The sequence below is a fragment of the Falco punctatus genome, assembly GCF_963210335.1.
Source record: "Falco punctatus genome assembly, chromosome: 17".
Lineage (NCBI taxonomy): Eukaryota > Metazoa > Chordata > Aves > Falconiformes > Falconidae > Falco > Falco punctatus.
Window position 1 is genome coordinate 6,165,893 of NC_137597.1, and position 19,550 is coordinate 6,185,442.

General features: G+C 48.9%; 1 protein-coding gene across 2 annotated transcripts; it reads right to left on the reverse strand.

Moving 5' to 3' along the window:
- Positions 1–674: 674 nt before the first annotated feature.
- On the reverse strand, positions 675–19,131 carry LOC308054559 (polymeric immunoglobulin receptor-like). 2 transcript variants are annotated; one of them, XM_080367603.1, is made up of 8 exons: positions 13,533–19,131; positions 11,321–11,416; positions 10,335–10,676; positions 9,748–10,077; positions 9,330–9,659; positions 8,479–8,683; positions 7,047–7,159; positions 675–4,710 (listed from the first exon to the last, which is right to left on the reverse strand). In XM_080367603.1, the coding sequence occupies exons 2-8, from the start codon at positions 11,355–11,357 to the stop codon at positions 4,676–4,678; spliced, it is 1,392 nt and encodes a 463-aa protein (XP_080223729.1). In that variant the 5' UTR covers positions 11,358–11,416; positions 13,533–19,131; the 3' UTR covers positions 675–4,675. The 2 variants fall into 2 exon arrangements, with proteins under 2 accessions (XP_080223729.1, XP_080223728.1); XM_080367602.1 differs by lacking the exon at positions 675–4,710 and adding an exon at positions 5,705–6,366 and having other exon boundaries at positions 13,533–19,129.
- Positions 19,132–19,550: the final 419 nt, after the last annotated feature.

A 19,550-nucleotide genomic window follows, 5' to 3' on the forward strand; every position in this document is an offset into this window, starting at 1 on the left:
TATTTGAGAAATAATAATGCATAGAATGGGGTAATTTATAGAAATTTTTTCCTTCAAAGCCTTTTGAAGCAAAGCCCACTAATGCCACAAAGCTGGACAGATGCAAACTGTTGAAGAGACAGGCAGTGCTGAGCAGCAGCATCAGGGGTTATGCTGTGAGGAGCAGCACTGGCACATGTGCTAGGGGTGGTTTATGGAGGAGCTGATGACTTCTGTGCCTGGAAGAAGAGCACAGCAACAGCCTTCTTGCTGCACAGAGCTGGGGCTATCTACACCTTTACCCTGCCCATCGAGATGGCTGCATAGATCACCTTACTGCAAGTTTTATTTGCTGTAGTGGGACGGGGAAAAGCCACCGATCCACTCCATTTTCATGGAGTTCTGAACAAGCAATCAACTTGAAGATAAAAGATCAAGCTGACCTAAACACATACAGAAAAGAAGTCTTTCACGTTCCGAACTTGAGAGGTGCCTATGTGCTCCAACTTTGGAGTAACAGCTTGAATATTATGAGATTATTAAAATGCACAATTTATTGTTGAAACAATATGAAGTAGATAAGCACTTCTAGTATCTACTATTACAAAAAATCTCACCTTCTTATATTCAGGCAAGCAGCTTTCCTGGTCAGAATCTTTGTCAAGCACCTGTGGAAGAATTGCTAGAAAGATGCCTCCTTTACAGTATGGACCGAATAAATAGGAGATGCTAATTTTGTGATGCAGTGGGTAGAAACAGCTAGGCAGATCTTACTGAAGATTATCAGGGTTTACTAAGAAATCACAGTTTTGAGGAATTTCTGCAGTACTTGTGACACTCCTAGCTAAGAATACTTGTAAGTGCCATTTAAATATTGTCCCATGAGCAATATGTTCTGGAAAACAAATGAAAAAGAATGATCAGGCAGCCCTCATGGCAGTGTCTGAAATTCCTGCTGAGATAGTGCTGCTGGCCTAATGTTACGTCCCTTGAAGCCGTGCGGTATCCCATACACTACCTTGTGACATAATTTTATCTTTTAAGCTGTTAGATGCCCTGTGCACCAACTTGTTGCTTTTCAAATAAGAGTGTCACGGTTCACTTGTGTCTTGCTTTTTGTTTGTCTCTTGGTCTGGAAAGTGAAACAAACTTTGATGCTGTTCAACTATTTTTCTAGTCTAACACTACTCGTACTGCAGGAACTCACAGTGCAGCCACCGTCTGTACAGTGACAGCTGCTGGACGGATGGGTAGTGCCAGCACATGTGTCACTAACAGCAGCACGGTGGCTACAAGGAGGTGGTATCTCTCTGTACTTTGGATGAAAAATATTAAAAGTCCGATGTGAATGTTTCCTCTGAAGAATAAGAATTCAGGTGTGCAGAAAGCCACCCCTTTGCTGCTGGCCTAAGCGTGAAAGGAGTCTGCCAGCTTCCTCTTATTTCATCTTTTTTTTTATTTCGCATGTATCCCCTTTGCTTACGCTCCAGTATCCATTTATCTTCCTTTCCACTGTGCAAACTTGACAGCTCTTCAGAGCTCATTTAGAACATAACTGCAGCAATTCTTTTCTTAAATTTCAAAACCTGCATCCCGACAACTATCTCCATGTTGTGGTTCAGAAGACTGGAATGATCACAGATGGAGTTTCAACAGTTTAGATTACTACAACAATATTTACTAACATTTTTTATTTTCTACCTTCAAATTTAATGCAAATGCTGTAATGATAATTAACATTTTTCCAGAAAAGAAAGATTAAAAATTGACTGCAGAATAGAAAATATAAACATCATTAGCTTGATCCTATGCCTCTGACCTTCTTTTAACAGAAATCAGCCTCCCCACCAGCAAGACCTGCACACATACTCGCTGCTGGTGCGGAGCTGCTGCTTCCCTCCCCACGTGTGCGAGGAGGAGTCCTTAGAAGTGTCTCAAGACTTTCATTCTTCTCCTTCCCCACCTCAAAGTGGTAGCACAAAAGATTTTGCGTTTCAGAAAGACAACGAAGAGGCATTACTTACACTCCGAGTTACTTCTGCAGACTGTTTTGTACTTGCTTTTCCTTTCAGCCAGAACGCTCCTGGGTTTGCTGGTGTCTCGGTGGCCCAGCCCAGGACCTTCTGTGAGTGTCCTGCCTCCCTGCCACAGCCGGACACAGGCTCTGGCCGTGTCAGGCTGTTTTAAATACTCCTTGTACCTCTAGCCCTGCATTTCCACCTGTTGTGCCTTAAAGGAATAGCATCCAAAAACTCTGGCAGGTGAGCACCACCCCACGTGAGGGCAGGGAAGCCAATGCCCATGCAGCTCTGCTGGTGCTTTGAGGGTTCACGCTGTTATTTACCTTCTGATTACACGCTGCCCTTGCACAACAGCCACCCAAGGGTGGGCTCCCAGACACGGTCCGGGGCACCTCTGTCTCCTTTGGGAAGGAGGCCAGCGCTGTGTGGGGTCAGGTCCGTGGAAGGTCTTCTGCTGGGAGGTGGGTACCTCTGAGGTGTCTTTCTGCTCGGGCAGCGAGGGCAGTTGTGACTCCTTGGTTTGAAGATGGGTCCCTACACCTGGCCCAAAGACACTGGGGAGCCTGATGGGGTCCCAGTCTGGGTATGCAAGTGTCCAGCCAGCCCCCTCCTCTTTGTTGGCATTGCAACATCACCCTTGGGCTCTGATTTCATTTCTTATCGTCCTGGGCAGGACAGCCCCTTGCTGCAAGGACTGACCTGGCTCCTGATCTTGTGATACCTCCAACCAAGAGTGGAATGGCTTTGTAGGGAAAAGATGGATAAACCCAGGTGGTTTGTGGAGGTTTTTTTAAGCTGTTGCACATTTTTTGGAAGCCAGTGTCCCTAAGAAAACCCTGGTTGGCTGTGCTGGAAAAGCAGGTCTGTCTCCCTTCCCTTCTCTCTCCAGCCTCTTTGGGTCCCCTCAGCCCTATGGGAAGAGCAGGAGTCTGGCTGGGCAAGGGTTGGTCTTGTCTCTACAGACCAAGAACATTGTAAGCTCTTTAAAATGAAAAATGATTAACAGGAGTTTTTCTGCCACCTTCAGCCTCGTTTCTTTGCTCTCCTGCTGTAGGCATGTCAGGGGCCCGGACACAAATTCCCTGTGAACTGTGGGGTTGTCAGAAATGAGATCCTGTGAGAAAGTACAATTAATGAAGATGAAGGTGTATTTGTATTGTGTGGGATGAATCATTAACTTGCTTTACCTTGTACTAATGATGCAAAAGCAGTAATTTCTTCTGACTAGGGGGTCATACGAAGCTTTTCTCACCCACTCTCAGTGAGAGTGGATGAGCTTAAAGAGGACGGCAGCTCCAAGTGTTCTCACTGTGCCTGAGAGCAGCAAGATCCTGGCCTGGATTTGGGATGTTTGGCAAATTTGTCAGATCTTAAGCCAGCATTTGAAGTACCTTTTCTCTGGCTAAGGGTGCTGAGATCCTTTCTTCCCATGAATGTGCCGCTTTAGAGGTGAGGAAGGAGCTTTGGAGGTGAAGGCTGTTGCTGTTCTTGCACAGGGTGGCCTGGTGGGGATCTTGAACCGAGAGAACAGCCACCATCTCTCCCAGATGGGAGCAAACGCTGATCCCCCTGCAAGCCATGTCCTTCCCACCTGTGCTGCTTCTCTGGCCACCGCTGGCATTACTTGTTCTCTGGCACAGACTTGTTCTTGCTTGGCCACAATAGGCACAGGTGTGTTTGCTTTCCTACACCTCCTGCTCCCCAGGCGCCTCTCCTCTGGGTGCCAGCATGTCTCCATCCTGCAGTTGCACAGAGGTGCGTGTTACAGAGCCGGGGCTGTGCAGGGGGAAGGCGGCACGACCACGGGGCAGAGGGGGTCCTGGCAGAAACCAGCCATGGGGACCTGCAACCGCTTGTGCATCTCAAGGAAGAAATGTTAGTCCCAGGTGGATGAACGGTTTCTTTAACCAAGCCCTTGTCCCCACCCTTATGGTTTCTGGTAAATCCAATCTGTTGGTTTAACAGATGAGGAAGCATCCTCCTGCCAAGTCACAGATTCCAAAGCACTTTGGCATCTCCAGAAAACAAACAGCTCTGAGCTTGGTGGTTTTTTTTCTGGCCAAAGCACAGGTTGCTTGTAACCTGAAGCATACCAACCAAAGCTGCTGCTAGGGTCTGGCCTGCGTTTGGGCTGAAACAACTTGATTTTGAAGCTGTGGATGGTTTTGCAGAAGAGGTGGAGGAAAAACAGCACTTGAGAATTTGGGTGTCTGTGGTAGACTGAAGTCAGATACAGTTTACGTGTTGCAAAATAACCCAATGGATAAGGATTTTTTTTTAAAAAAAAAAACCAGAAAACCTTCATCTTTTGCCTAGCACTGAGCAAACCTACAGCCACGATGGTCCTTCCTTCCCACGCCCCCTCCCCAGCTTCACCTTTCCCTTGGAGTCCTCAGCCTCTGCAAAAGATGGTCAGGGTTGCACACAAATAGCTTGACTAGAGGTGCTTTATTTTATTCTTTCTTGTGTAAACCATGTAGCAAGTGACGTTGGGGCAGCCTGTGGGGTTTGGCTCTTAACACGGGCTGTTTGACTTCTGAGCAGGGCAGTGAGCAACAAGTGGTGCCGGGCGCTTTGCAGTTTATAGCCATGTCTTGGCTTTCCCTAGGGAAAATTCCAAACTCATGTACTTGGGGGCTTTGGTGGAAGGGGGTTCTGCCTCAAGTCTTCATCAGTCACTTGAAAAGTTCTTTTTTCCCCTGTAAGGTTGCTGGGAAAAAAAAAAAAAGAAAAAAAAAAACCAAAAAAAACCCAACAACAAAACAGAACAGCAGCTATGATCTGGCATTGCCTCTCTACAATATTTTTACAAGCAATTTCATGGGTGTTTCTGTTTTCATGCCAAAGTTGATGTTTTAAATGGGTCTGATATTCCAGGGAGTCCTGACACCAGAGAGCTAGGGAGGGGACTTCTGGAGGCAACCTCCTGCTCAGCCGAAGAGGAGATTTATCCTGGGCTGCACCCCGAACCAGGCATGGAGAAACACAAGGCACAATTAACAGCTACTGGTTTATGGTCTCGTTTTTAAAAGTGTTTCACAGAATGTTGATTGTTTATTTTCAAGGTTTTAGGGGGGGGCTGTGTTTTAGTCTTTCCATTCTTTCTATTTTGGACTGCAAGAACACTTCGTACAGCTGTTCTTTTTATAAAGTAAAATCTCTCCAACAGCAATAAGATTTGAGTAGTTTTAGCAAGTTGTATCACAAAATGTTCTAGACGGGAACCTTTATGGCCTTGGTTTTATAGCCACTCTGAAGGCTTCTTTTGACGTCTGTGATGTATTCTCTGAACAGCTTTAAAAACGTGATGTCTGTAGATCTGCTTCTAATCGAGTCAGTGGATGTTTGAAATAGGAAGAGAATTACGAGTGTAGGCTCAGTACTGGGCGCAGAGGTGGCTGCTCGTTCCAGAGGATGCAAATGGTCACAATCACTTGTTTCCCTCTGCAATTATCTGACTTCAAAATATTTTCAGCTGCTTGTATGATCAGAGTTTGGATCAAAGTGCATTGTAATGAGAATACAAAATGCCATCACCCATTTTTGAACCACTATTCCACTATTTGATTAATTTTACTTTTTTTTTTTCTGATGGAGAAGAGTACTTTACACTGATACAAATTTCCTCGAACTGGATATACTTCAAAATATTTGCTGACATGTTTTCCACAAAAGCTTCTATCTAAAGAGTATGAATACTCCAAGACAGGCCCACTGTTCTTATATTTTGCCAGAAGACACAGACTTTTACAGGTAAGTTGGTCATCCTGATTCTTCCAAGGATAGCATAGATTATCCTGCTTAAGTAGGACAAAAAAAATTTGATGTGATTGCAACACAGTGAACAAGAATTGCTCCTGTGTAGTATTGCAAGAGGTCATAAGCAATCAGACTTTATTGAAACAAGCAAGGAGGAAGAGCGATAACATGTTTACTATGCGTAAGCAAAAATTATAATCAACCCTATAAAAATTTATAAATCTCATATAGGATTTAATCCAAGGCTTTTGAAATGTGTGGCTCAACATTTCTTGGTAAGGAATAAATACAGTAGTCTGGCATCAGAACATAAATCCTGGACTGTGGGATCGTAATTCCTGGGTTGCAAATCTGGTGTCTAAACTATGGAGGTTATCGACATACTAAGCTGCAAATCCTTTGCTTAAAATTTGTTTTTATTCTCTTCTACCAAGGCAAATAACACTTGCAGTGCCAGTTCCAGAAGACACCCTTGTTTGCCAGTCTGTCCTGCATTCGTGCACTTTTTCTGGACTTGGGGTTTCCTCCATCGTTTGCTCTCTTTCAGGGCTCTGACCAGCCCGTGCTGGTGCTCCTTCCATGTTTCCCATGGCGCGGCTTTCTTCTCCTTAAAAACAAACCCAGACACACGCAATGGAGGGAACACCTCCTGTAATGCCTGTTTAAATATACCAGCATGTCACAGCAGACACCAGATTAGACCCATTGTTTCCCAGTTTCATTCTCGTGAAAAATTATTATTGTTATTTCCACTCAGTGCTGTTGTGGCTGAAGGCTTTTGTCCCTAATTTTATCTCTAAGGTCACAATATGTTATAGAATAAGATACATGCATGTATTTTTGAAAATCAGTTGTTAGCAAGGAGGTTTGGGGCAAGACTTTGTCAGCGTTGTGCTGAGTGGGCTGGATTTGGCCCCAAGAAGCCACCCAGCACTTAGCCGCTCGTGCTGTACAGGTCCCTGCCCTTTATACTTCAGGATTTCCGAGTGCTTACAGAGCCATAAATCTTCCATATGCAAAACCTCAACCTGCTTTCAGCAGGACTTCAGAATTTCCATTTCCTTCATTCACTTTTTGTTTAAGCATATTAAACAAAAACCCCCAACTTTTCTAGGGCATTGCTTGCTTGCAAGTACAGTTGCACTTTTGGGCTGCAGTGGCTGCAGAATGGATGCGTGTCTCAGAGATGGAAACTTCCGTGGGTCTGACTCCAACTCTTGGAAATCACAAGCAAAGCCACTGCAAAACACCAACCGCAACCCCAAAGGTGTTGCCTGGCCAACTTACCTGTCTCCTTTTGAAACTTCATTTTGGTCAGGGTGAGAATAGCGATAGTGATGAAAATCAGTGAAATGAGAGCTGGTAACACAACTGGGAGCAGGCGTGATTCACCTGATGAGCTGGAAAGATGAACCACCGGAATTAAATCGGATTTTGATTCAGCCACAGGGTGGCTGAGGTACCTTAATGCAGGCTGTTGGTTTTACACCAAAGGTTTTAAAGGAGTTATAAACTCTGGATCAGAGCAGAACAGTCAACAACGTCAAGTAGAGATGAAATCATTTGATCTGGAGCTTGGCTTATGAGGAAGTAATTTCTACAGCTGCTTCTGCTCTGTGTGTTGGTTTAAGCTGTCAGCTGAACTAGTGCCCCCCACCTCCCCAAGGGAAAACGAGCTATTTTCATGATAGAGATTCACAAGCAAGGCTCATGCACTTGCTTTGTGAGTTGTTGTAGGCCCTCAAGCTGTTGGAGGGTAACTATGTGCCATCTCAGCAAAAAAAGAGATAAATGCTATCAGAGCTCCACAAATTTGCCAGGAATGGGGCAAAATCTGACCCTTTACGCAGGAGCAAGATTTGTGGTTGGTAACGTGCTCTCCCCTTCTCTTTCTGGCCGGATGGTGGGGAGGTACGGCTTGGGGGAGGCTGTGGACGGGGAGGATGGTACTTCTGGTGCTGTGGGTCACCGGGGCAGATGAGAGCTCCGAGGTGCTTGGAGCCCCTCAGGATATTGAACTGGATTTGTGGACTTTGTGGTTTATTTTCAGTGATGACTGATACTGCAAGATCGGATGCATCTGTACATCTGCATATGCAAATCACACCAGGCTGGATGGTGGCCATGGCTGGGGTGAACGGTGTAAGAGCTGCTCGCAGCTTGCTCTGTAGCAGGAAGCACCAAAAGTAAATTTACTGGGGAAACCACTTGCAGAGGGGTGAGCCACAGGGCTTGCTGTAGAGAAGTGCCATGCAATAATTACTGGCCAAAAAAGCTCACAGTGCTTTGATTAATAACCTTGTCCAAAGACAGCTCCTTACGCAATGCAGAGCACCCAAACACCACCCAGGTTACTGGCTGCCTAGGGGGGCTTGGATAATGTCTGCAGCTACAGATTGAGCAGCTTTCTTGCTCAAGCCTGATGCTTCCTGATGTCCTGTCTCCACACTGAGCAAAGAAAAACAGAGAGGAGGACATCTATTGGCTCTGGCATCTGATCTAGAGGAGTGGGCAGCACCAGATTTAGAGACAAAGTCAAAGATACGCGCCACAGATGGACATGAGATAACCTTGCCTTCTGCTTCTCTAACTGCTAATGTTTCTTATCGGTGTTTTCAACTTGCAACCTGTGCACAGCCTGTGTACGGCCCTGGGAAAGAGGCAGACGGGTTGTAAAGCACCAAGTTAGTGCCAACGAGAACTGTGGCCGTGAACTTACCTCTTGCGATAGATTTTGCCTGGGGAGGTTACAAAGGTGCTGGGGGGGGCAGTGGGCAGCAGGGTGCTGGTGCTCTCTGTGACGGTGCCCGTTGTGTACGTCAGGCCTGTGATGCTCCTCTGCGTGGGCGTGCTGTGGGTGGCCAGGCTTGATAAAGAGGGTTGCACAAGAGTGGATGTTTCTAGGTCTTGTGAAGAGCAGATTTCTATGGAGGAAATTAATTTGAGGCTTGAACATCCACCTTTTTGCAGAGGCAACATGTTAAATTTACCAAAGATTTACGCATTTCACCTTGCATCTCAGCATGAAAAAATATGCCGCATCATATGACCAAACCCAAGCGTTTCTGTTTTCCTTTGAATCTTATAGAAAGCAGCTTGGGAGTACTAATGAAAATCCATTAATACTTGGCAAACGCTCATACTTAAACCCCACTATTTCTGTCTCTGTCAGCTGAACAGTTACATACATCTGTGTATTTACATGCTGCAGTTCCTAAACCTGCAAGATAACCTGCAGCTTCTCTCCAGAGCTAAGCACACCTCTGTGCTGCACTTGCTAGGATCAGGATGGCGTATGCTAGGGGTTTGCTTCATAGATAATCAATAATATGACTCAAATTTGCTTTGAAATCTCAGCTTACATCCCTGCCTCTGGAAACCTCTACCATCACCTCAGTTATGTGCCAATAGCTTCAAGGTGAAATGTATAGCTGATGTTTCTCATAACATTGTAGTATTTATGCAGAGTACAGAGGAGAGTCTATTCTTGTGTCTGTGAAGGGGTAGAGGAAAGAGTAATTTAAAAAAAGGGGGAGGATTTATCGTGTTCCAAGCCATCCCACCACCTACCCTTCTGGATGAGCAGCTTCACAGAGGATGTGTGCTCTGTGTGCCCGTTTTTAGCCCCGCACCAGTACCATCCTGCATCCTCCTCTCTCAGGTGGCTCATCACCACCGTGTAAGACCCATTTTCCAGGTCGCTGCTGGCTATTTGTATTCGCCCTTCATAGGACTCGTGCACAAACCCATCCGCATCCACGAGCAGTGAGCAGCTAGCTTCCTTCCACCTGCACAAATACTTCTTCTCGTAGCTCCCCTGGGGATCATAGTGGCACTTCAAGGACAGTGAGCCTCCGACCGTGCCGCTGAGAAATTTTGGTCTCTTGGGAAGAGTGGAGGCTGCAGGATGGAGAGGGCTGTGTTAGCATTTCATGGTCCTCATCCAGGGCTGCGAGGCACCCGCACAGCCCCCTGCGCCCCGTCCTACCTGTGGTCACCTGCAGAGCCACCACCCGTGGGCTGTTCTGGCTGCTAAGCCTTCCTGTCCCGCACCTGTACAGCCCTGAATCTTCCTTTTTTAAGTCATTTATCAAGATTTTGAAAGCTCCAGAGCTCTCCTGAGGGGTGATAGAGATTCGTCCTTCGTGACTCTTGCCCACGTAGCCATCGGTGTCAGCTATGAGAGTGCAGCTGGTTCTGCCCAATTTGCACCAGAACCTCTTCTTGCCACCTTGGGTGTCCCTGGGTGGGCACAGGACCATGACAGAGCCACGGAGCTCCCCCTGGATGAGGTCGATCGGCCCTAGCACCCCGGCATCTGCAGGAGAGAGCACAGCAGGCACTGTCCGCGTGCAGTCCCGGGCCAGGCAGGAGAGTTCCCTTTCACATCTATTAGTGGCTCATTTGGCCAAATCCAGGTACTTTTATACCCACCCTTGCAAATACCTGGTTAAGGGATAGAAATAGTTGATACAGCTGCTGCGCGTGGATGCTCCAGCGTCCGGCCCCAACCCGCTCCCTGAGAGCCGAGCTGCTGGCAGCGCAGAGCATCCCCTCCCCCCAGCCACGTCCTACCTGCCACAACCGTCAGGTTCAGGCTGACGTACAGGTCGCTGTTGGAGGTGCCGATGCCACATCGGTAGGTCCCCGTGTCGCTCTTCTTCAGCCCTGTCATCGTCACCATGAAGGTGCCGTTCTGGGGGATGTCCTTGAGAGACACTCGCCCCTCATGGTCTTTTGAGGTGTAGCCGGTTGTAGAAATAACGGTGTAGCAAACCCTGTTTCTTGCGAGTTTGCACCAATATTTTCGGTCATGTTTGTTGGCTTGCGTGATGGAGTAGAAGCACTGATGGGTGACCGATCCTCCAACCTCACCTGTCAAAAACTTGGATCCGTACAAGGTGCTTGAAACTGGCTCTTTGGGGGAAAGGAGGAAGTGGAAGTTGTTGGTTACTCGGAGACAACCAGACCCTCGCTTGGCAAAAGCCAGCACAGCTCCTTCAAGCCAGGGCCGTGATTATGAGTGGCACCGGCAGGACATCTGGCTCAGAAGGTTCAGAGTTTGTTTTGGATGTGGTGTGTTACCTTCCTTGTGTCCCACATGATCCACTGGAGGATCTGGTGGTGCAGAGCCACTGTCCCGTGCTGCATCATAGATGGGGAGACCCTCGATGCCCCACAACCCTACCAGCCCTGACAGTCCTGCCTGGGGTTAAATGTCAAGGGCAGCTGTTAGCATCTAAGAATAATCTTTGGCATTTGTGCATTCTGCCTCATCTGGCAACTTTCTCCTCCCTGCAGATGCATTGCCAGGCACAAGTGGCTGTCTGCAGCGTGAGCAATACGGAGCTGGGATTCTCCTCCCTGGCCCTTGCTGTGCCTTTGCTAGCTCTCTGCAGACTTCTAGAGGGTGGGGAGGTTTGGCCAATTTCCATTTTGCAGGTGGAGGTGCCTAGTGTTTGAGTGAGGATTTAGCCAGGGATGTACCCGTGTCCCCAGCTCCAGCTTTGCCTATTCCTGTCAGTGTAGGTGCCTGGAGACTTGGTCTCTTTGTGACTCACCTTGCAGCAAGGCTGCTAAGAGAAAGAGAACCGCCATGTCCAGCCTTCACGAATTTTCACTTGGCAAACTTCAAAAATTAGGAATTTTTCTGATGTCTGTGATATCAAACAGAAAAGAGAGATTGGGGCTGGGATCTGCCGAGGTAAAGCAGCTGGGTTGCTCTGGTGGTCACGTGGCGCAGAGCCCCCGTGTCCCTGGTGGCTCCCAGCCCGTGCCAGGGCTTAACCCCAAGATAAGGGAATTTCAAAAAGGAAAAGAAGTGCTGACAGCGCTTTGCAGCTCTCGCACCCCTGCGGCAGAGCCTCCGTTGTGTGGGTAGGATGGTTACCAAAGGCATTGCTGGCAGTGGCGAGGGATGCGTGGCAGTGCTGCAGCCAAGCCCAGCACCACAGCGAGCCAGCGGCAATCCCGGCACTGCGGCGGCACGGGTGCCTGCCTGTACGGAGCCGCTCAGGATTGCTTCGGGGGCTGCCAAACGCGGCACCGGGCAGCCAGCAGCAACACGGCGCCTGGTCCTGCCCTGCCACCTTGGCCAGCCTGCAGGCCGGTGGCACCCAGCCATTTCTTTTCTTTTCTTCGGTCTTGGGGTTTTTATTCAGCTCAAGGAAAAACAGGCAATGGTGCACTTCTCAGGAATGCCAACATCCTTAACCATCTCCTGCCACACGCCAATTACCTTTCTTCCTTCCTTTTCTTCCCTGCAATTTATCTTCCTACAGGTTGTTGTTAGCCACTTTCAGATCTGAATAGCAGCAGTGTTCAAGCGTCTCTGTTTCAAACAGGAATGACTTCCTTGTTTGAGTTAAAAATTGACTGTTGATTACTGCAGTGTTTTATCCTAAAGAGTCCCTACTAAAATTCTTTGTTTAAGATTTGCCTCACCCCCACTGCAGTTAAAACCATGGTAGGCACAAATCACGTGGGTTTATTTCATACTCGTTAGCGCATTGGAATCACTTCAAAGTGTTCAGGAAATATGAACAAGGAAACGACACGGGCTCAGTGCTGCAGGGAGCCTTCCTCCCACCCACCACGGCGCTGAGCTGAGTCCTGCCAGTGACTGCTGGCCCCAGCACCCTGGGCTGGATGCCCGCGGGACCCCGCTGCTTGCCCACCCTCCACCCCTTTGTGCCGCAGGGGAGTGGGAGGTGGGCTCAGCCCTTGCACCAGGCACTTGCTGTGCCGTGCACGCCCTGTGCTGGGGACAAAATGCATCCCCCCCAGCTGTGAACTCCCAGCTTGCAAACTCAGCTCCCATCCAGCTCTCCCTTGGCTGCTGCTCCGCTGATGGCAAGCATGGGACGGGGCTGCAGAAACGCTCCCTTCCCTTTTCAGTGCAGGCTGAAGCATTGCGGTGGTGCAGCTGCACGGCATCCTCTTCGTGCAGGTTCCCCTCCCTTCCCCCCCCACCCCCCACCCCCGTGTACAAGGTTGTGGAGGCAGCTTTGCTGTGGAGATGTGTGTGCATCTGTGCACAGCTGGCTGACCACATCTGTCTGCACAAAGCAGCTTTATGGGTCCTCAACAAACAGCAAGGAAGGCGTTCGCATCACCCCAGCTCTGTTTAGCTTGACACTGGGCAGTGGCTTCGGTGGAGTTTCCTCATGGCCACTGGACAGGTGACTTGAAAAATGGTGATTTTTATTCAGTGCCATAATGCCCACCAGTCTGGAGGACTTGAAGCAAAGAGGAGCTAACAAGAACGCCCTGGAAGAGTTGAACACTCTTAATTTACAGCCAGAAATCAGGAAAAACATTATCCCTATGCTCTTTTAATCTTTTCTGATGTACACCACTCCAGCTGAGCCAGTGCACTCCCTCTTTTCCTCATTTTGGGGCTAGGGATGTGGGGAGAAGTCCAGGCATGCTGAAAGCACTGAAGCAGTTGCTAGTTTGCCAGCTGGAGGCCAAAACTTCATCCTGTGCTAGCCCAGCTGATGTGATCCTGTTGTTCACGTTAGCATCTGAATGAGGCTTTTTGATTATTATTTTTTTTTCCCCTAAGTAGGATGTATTCTGGGCTGGCATTAATGTGTTAAATTCTCTCCAGCATCAGTCCATTAACAAGTATTGCTATAAAAATAATAACTTTAAATTTCAGATCTGTTATGTATCATAGGTGAAATCAACAAATTAGCTCATATAATTGCTGTACAATAGCATTGTACTCCAAACGTGCAGTATTTTAAGGGCAAATTGAGGATCACCTACCTTAGATTGCGATGCTTCTGTTGCTGGAAATCTTCTCCTGCTCCTGTTTGCAGTTAGTTTAACAAAGTCTGTTTTGCAGCTTGCAGTTTAGTTAGTCTTTGCTCGGTTCTTGAGGTTTAATTATTTTTTTTAATATATTGATGCCCAGAGTTTAAAACTGGACACAGTAAAAATTTTCTGAAGTCTAGATGTGCCTTGCTGAGCAAATTGGAGATGGTCAAAATACTCACAGCAATAGGAGAGGTGCTGCCACTGTACTGAGTATGGAACCCAAAATTGGTCGGTTTTTACCCCTCTAATGATGCGGGTGACATCATGGAAGGGGAAGCAGGAGAAGCGAAGAGGCCAGGAGCAGAAATTGCAAGAATTTGAGAGGAATTCCCCTGCTTTACAGACACCCTGCAAAATTTTAACTTGAAGCAACTGTCTCTAAACAACAGTAGTAAAATGCCATTTGCCGTGAACCACTTCCAGACAGAACTTCACATAAAGTAAGAACTTTGTGAATGTTTCCTCAAACTTCTGCGGTTTGAATGAACCTGAATGCTTATGTCACTCACGCCTGTCTTTTGATCCCATGCTCTTTATGAAGAGAGGACTAAAAGACGGTTTCTCCTTCAGAGTCTGTTATAAAACCATCCCTGCAATGAAGACGATGCAAGTGATAATGCCACGCTGCTACAAGTGCTGCTTAACCAACAAATACATGTCTTTAGCCTGGTCTTTCTCTTCCCTGTAACACCTGCTTTGCACTGCAGAGAGTGCTCAGGTGCCTTTTCCACAAGGACATCACCTTCATAACCAGCAAAGCTCTGGTAACTCTCTGCACCTCTGTAAAATGGATTTTTAGGCTCCGGCTTAAGGCTTGGCTTGTTTCTCTGTTTGTTTTCTTGGACTGCCGGTCCCTGCATGTAGGGCTTCAGCCCACAGAGTCATCCTGTGACTCTCGCTGCCGTTTTCTCCCCTGGTGTGACAGTCCCTCTGCGAGGTCTGGGAGCGGAGAGGAGCTGGTCCTGGGGAGCTTGGGGCACGGGTGGGCTCCCCCGGCTTCTGTGTTCCCCCAGAAGCATGAACCAGCCCAGCCCCACAGTGGTAAGGGCAGCACGCGTTCCTGCGGTGACTCCCAGGAAGGCAGCTCCATTCTCGTTTGCTCCATTCCTGCTGGATTCCCAGGAAGGCAGCTCCATTCTCGTTTCCCCCTTTAGCGGGATTGTGTCAGCTCGTTGCAGCACAGCCTGGCTGAGCCAAGTGGCCCAGCAGCTGAATACATCAGAGGTGGGAAATCAGGGCGGTGTCTCACTAAAACAAAAATGTTTTTTATAAAACATACATTTTATGTATGTATAATAAAAAAAGGGGGTTTACCTGAAATTACCTAAGCTCTCTCACTAAATTGTCATTTTGGGGGGATTACTTTCTCTCTAAATTTAATCTTGCTGCATTTTAACCAAAATCTGTCAGCTGGTGGGTTGCATTGCCCCAGGGAATGCACTGTCACCCAGCACCAAACCCAGAGCTCCGCACAGGTACGACCAAAACCCAGGCACGTTTGAGGCGTGTTCATCGCGAGCAGTTACTGCCTGTTCTGGGGTGATGGCCACACTCCTTGTCTGGCAGGATCTGGAGATCTAATCTATCTAACTAAGGGCAGTCTGTTCATGCACACACACACAATTCCTCGTTTGCATCAACCAAACAACCTCCAGGGAGAGAAGGGTAGACGTGGTGACCATTATTTCAAAACGATGTAGGCACAGTGACAGTTGTGCTATTGCAAGGGACTTTGGTTTGGTTTTTCTTCAAAGAAAAGCGATCAGTGGGGAAAAAAATATATCTCCTTGTGGCATTTTTGGGAACACCCTGGGCTGGTCCCAGCACTCTGTGTATCTGCAGGGTTTGCAGGACACCTCTCGCTGTCTGAGAAGTGGCTCAGGGTGCTCACGGGAGAGTGGAGAGAAACGACTTTGCTCTGACCCGGTGGTGTGCTGGCAGGGTCCGAAGGTTCTGCTCTTCCCCGCCGTGTACGCGGGCACGCTTTGAAGGCAGGTTGTGTTTTGTGTAAGTCAATCATTGAAGCACTTTGGAATCTTCCTGGGTGAAAATAAATCCCCGTTAAGCAGTTTTGCTTTCTTTATCATTATAAGATTACTTCTATTCCAAGCAGTAATTGTTATTTTGTAGCAAACCTGTGCAATAAATTTCCCAATATTGATTACACTTCAGCAGGATTAATCTAAGGACATTTATTACCACACCAGCAGAAAGCAATAGGATTGCTCTTGTGTTAGCAATAAAATGTGATATATAAAATGATGATGGGAAACCCCAAAGACTACTCGGTGCAATTTCTCCATTCTGCAAATGTGACCAAAATGTTCAGTCTGAAACCCCTGACAAACCCCCTCTCTGGTGAGACCCTGCCGAGCGATGCTGAAGGGTAAGCTGATGGTTTGGGGTGCAGCTCCTTCCGTCAGGGTTCAGAGTTGCCTCTGTGGATTTGCCTTCAAGGGCCCAAAGAAGAAGCAGAGCTGATGCTGCTTCTGCGAGGCAGAGAGGGGTTTGCAAGGGTGAGCTGAGGACCGGAGCTGAGCTAGGGGTCCTTGTCCTTGACATGCAGAAAAACCTCATCCTGGGGCAAGAGGGGTCTCCAACAGCTTGGTCACCCCAGCTGTCCTCCCCTTGGGGACAACTGGGATGAAGCTGATGCCCATGGAGGGTGGTTGAGTGTGGACCGAGCACTGGGGGGACCTGCGGCCACCCTGGGCAGACCTTGGCTCTGGAGATGCACCAAAGGGTCTGGGGGGGCAAATCAGTGCCCAGGGCTTGGGAAGTATTCTGTCTGCTCAAAGGTTGTTCTTGTAATTGTTTTATTGTTTCCTATAAGGCAAAGCCTCTCTGCCTCCACAGCAATGTTAATAATTCATTTTAACTGTGGTACTAGGTTAATTACTGTGTATCCTGCTTTTTTTTTTCCTCTTTTCCTAATTATTTTTACGACATTAACCCTGGGAAAGGTGAAGTCCCCTCTGCTGTGTAAGCATGGGCAGCTGTGCCTTGTCCCCTTCCCTGCCAGCCCCAGCCCCCAGGGAAGGACCATCCCTGGGCATTATTTATTGTTTACCTTGCGGGTATGGTGGGGGCTTGATCCCACCGCACCCCAAGGGAGAGCAACCTATTGGTGCTGCCAGCAGCAACCCCCCTTGCATCTACAGGCTCCTGGATTGGAAATCCCCCCTCAGCAGCATCCGTTGCAGCGTTTCTCCCAGTCCCATTGGAGGTGTCCCTGCAGCAAAAGCACCCCAGCCCTGCGGGGGCTGCGCTCCCTGGGCACCCACTGCCACCCTGTGTCAGTGTCTCAGCCTGTCACCTGCTGCACATCCCGAGCTGGTGACATGGATTCGCATGAAGGATCTACACAGAGGATGGTCCAGGAGGAGGAGTGAGGGTCTGCCAGGGAGGGGGACAGCCAAGAGTCCCTACTCATCCCCAGGGCTCGGTGATCCAGGCTGCCACAGCTCAGCCAGCTTGTTTCCCAGCTTCATCCACCATCTCTGCTGTTCACATCTATTTTTTAAAGCTGAGTAAAGAGGCTGTTTTCCTCTTCAGAGCTGCAGAGTTTGCCCATGGAGCAGGCTGGACCTCCTGCCCTGTAGCCCCCAGTGGGCAAGCAACGGGCTGAGCCACCTTTTGTTCATTTTCTCATGTATCCATTAGTGGGGGGACACCCAGCAGTCCCCAGGCCACAGCTGGAAAATGGCTCTTCTAGGGAGTTACTCTGCTCTTTTTTCATTTGGATGCCACTTCCAGAACTCTCTGGGTACGGGGTGGAACCTATGTATTTTCTTCACGTTATTGAAAGGGGCACACGTGGCTCAGCCAGCAGCTGTAAGAAAAGCACATCTGGAAGGGAGGGAAGGATGCTGGGGAAGCCCAGCCTGGCAGGAGGAGTTGAAGGCAGAGCAGCAGCAGCATCCTGCTACCAGCTGGTTAAACACAGCCACGGGGAGTGCACGGTCTCATGGAGTGTCACTGCTGGGGCTGACTGTCCCCTTCCTCATCACCGTGCCACTCGTGCTGGTTGCTGCATGCTGCCAGCTTGCTGCTGGGGGATGCCAGACCCCACTGGCTCGCTGCCTGGGGACAGAAGGTTTTGTGCAACCCCTGCGATGTCCAAGGATAGCGAGCTGGGGGGGTCTGGCATCCCCTGGGCTTCTTATGAAAGGTGATGAATGCAGCTTGGAATTGCTACGTCCCCCAGCAAATGCCATAGCCCATGTGCAGACAGAAAGGAGCAGGATGGCTGGAGAATTAGGAGAAACAGGCAATACAGGGCAGGCAGCGCCGTGGGTTAGGAGGGGACCTCCTGTGGCAGCAGGGAGGGATCAAAGGCAGCGAGAGGCGCAGCGGGATGCTGTCAGACGGGCTCTCCTGAGAGGAGCCAGTTGGGCCAGGTACTACATGTCGAGTTGCTCTGAGGAGCAATGAGATGGCAAGATATTTTGGGTGGAGGCAGATTGCCTCTGACAGAGATGATTTTAAGGGGTAGTAACAAGCAGCCTTACCCACGGCACCACAGTGCACTGCTTCCTCACCCATCCGGGGTGGGAATGCTTGTCTTGGTCTCTGCACAAGGTCCCCAGGTGTCCCAAGCTGACCCCAGCTTCGTGAGCAGGGACATCTGGGGACCTCACCTCTTTTAAACAAAAAAACCCAAATAAATTCAGCAGGGGCAGAAGCAACAAGGGCCGTTTTCTCAGCATCGTTTACAAAGCAGCTGGGAGCAGCAGGCAGGTAACAGCGAGGAGGAAGGCTCCCGTAGGGTAACAGTGATGGCAGCACAGGGAAAGGACCCCTCCTGAGGGAGTACCACCACCTGGCACCTTCTCCTACTGCTAAAGGAGAGTTAACTTTCAGGCAAGTAACAGAGTTTGTTCTTCTGGGCTATGGTTGTTAAGGAAATTTCTTGTCCTTCCTATAACGGACACGCACTGGCCGGTGAGTCTCTTCCCTGCAAGCAGCGTGGTGGGCACAGGGCAGCACCGGGCATCACGCCGGGGCTCTGGCCCCACGTGTTTTACCAGTGGGCAGTTGTCAGGGCTGCTGTCAGCATCGCAGCACAGCTTGTCTGCAGTCAGAGTCTTTATTAATAAATCGCAACAACCCCTGCTTGCTCTGCAGTGCCTGCAGGAGTTGATGATTAAACTCGAGCCAGCGCGGTGCTTTTGGAACAAGCCAATATGTCATCACAAACCCCTGTGCAAGGAGCAACAGTGACCCTTTCTGGCTCTTGCTGGACTTCCAAGTTAAAGGTATTCGGAAACAAAGAACAGCTGAGGTCTCGGGAGCAGGAACAGCCTCACACCTCTGCCCTGCACCGGGGCTGAAGCGGTGGCGGCTGTGGCAGAGCCAGTGCACGGGTTTTAAGCGCAGCAATGAGGAACAGTGGATCTAGTTTGGTTTGAAGGTATTAGGTAAATTTGCATCACTGGCAAGTAAAGCACAACAAACCCAGGCCAGGAAAACCCTGGTCATTCGAACACAGCAGGAGTCAGCAGTAAAAGGTTTGAATGCATTTGGTGGAGCTCATCTTTGCTGTCTGGCTTTTCTGTATCTGCAGGACATTTGTTCTCTGGTCCTGAGCACCGCACACGTGGGAGAAGCAGTGACAAGGTCTGGGGGTGCGGCTGCCTTTTTTTCTTTTAAAATTCCAGTAGAAACAAAGAACAGGAAAAAACGGTAATGGAGAGAAACGCAGCATCACATCCTGCATGAAGCTGACCTGGGCATGGACAGGCATCACCCGGGCCACTCCTGGTGTTGACCCGAGCAGAACCCAGATTCACCTAAGGACACCGACTGCATGGTCATGTTTTAGCATGACGGGGCAGCTCTGTACATCGGCTGAGGGGAGTTAGGAGGACACCAATTTTCAGGGAATGTTGCTCCAATCCTTGAGAGTCTGCCACACTGTTTTTTCATTATTAAGAACTGTAAAGGACCAGGGCTTGCCTCGGGTGG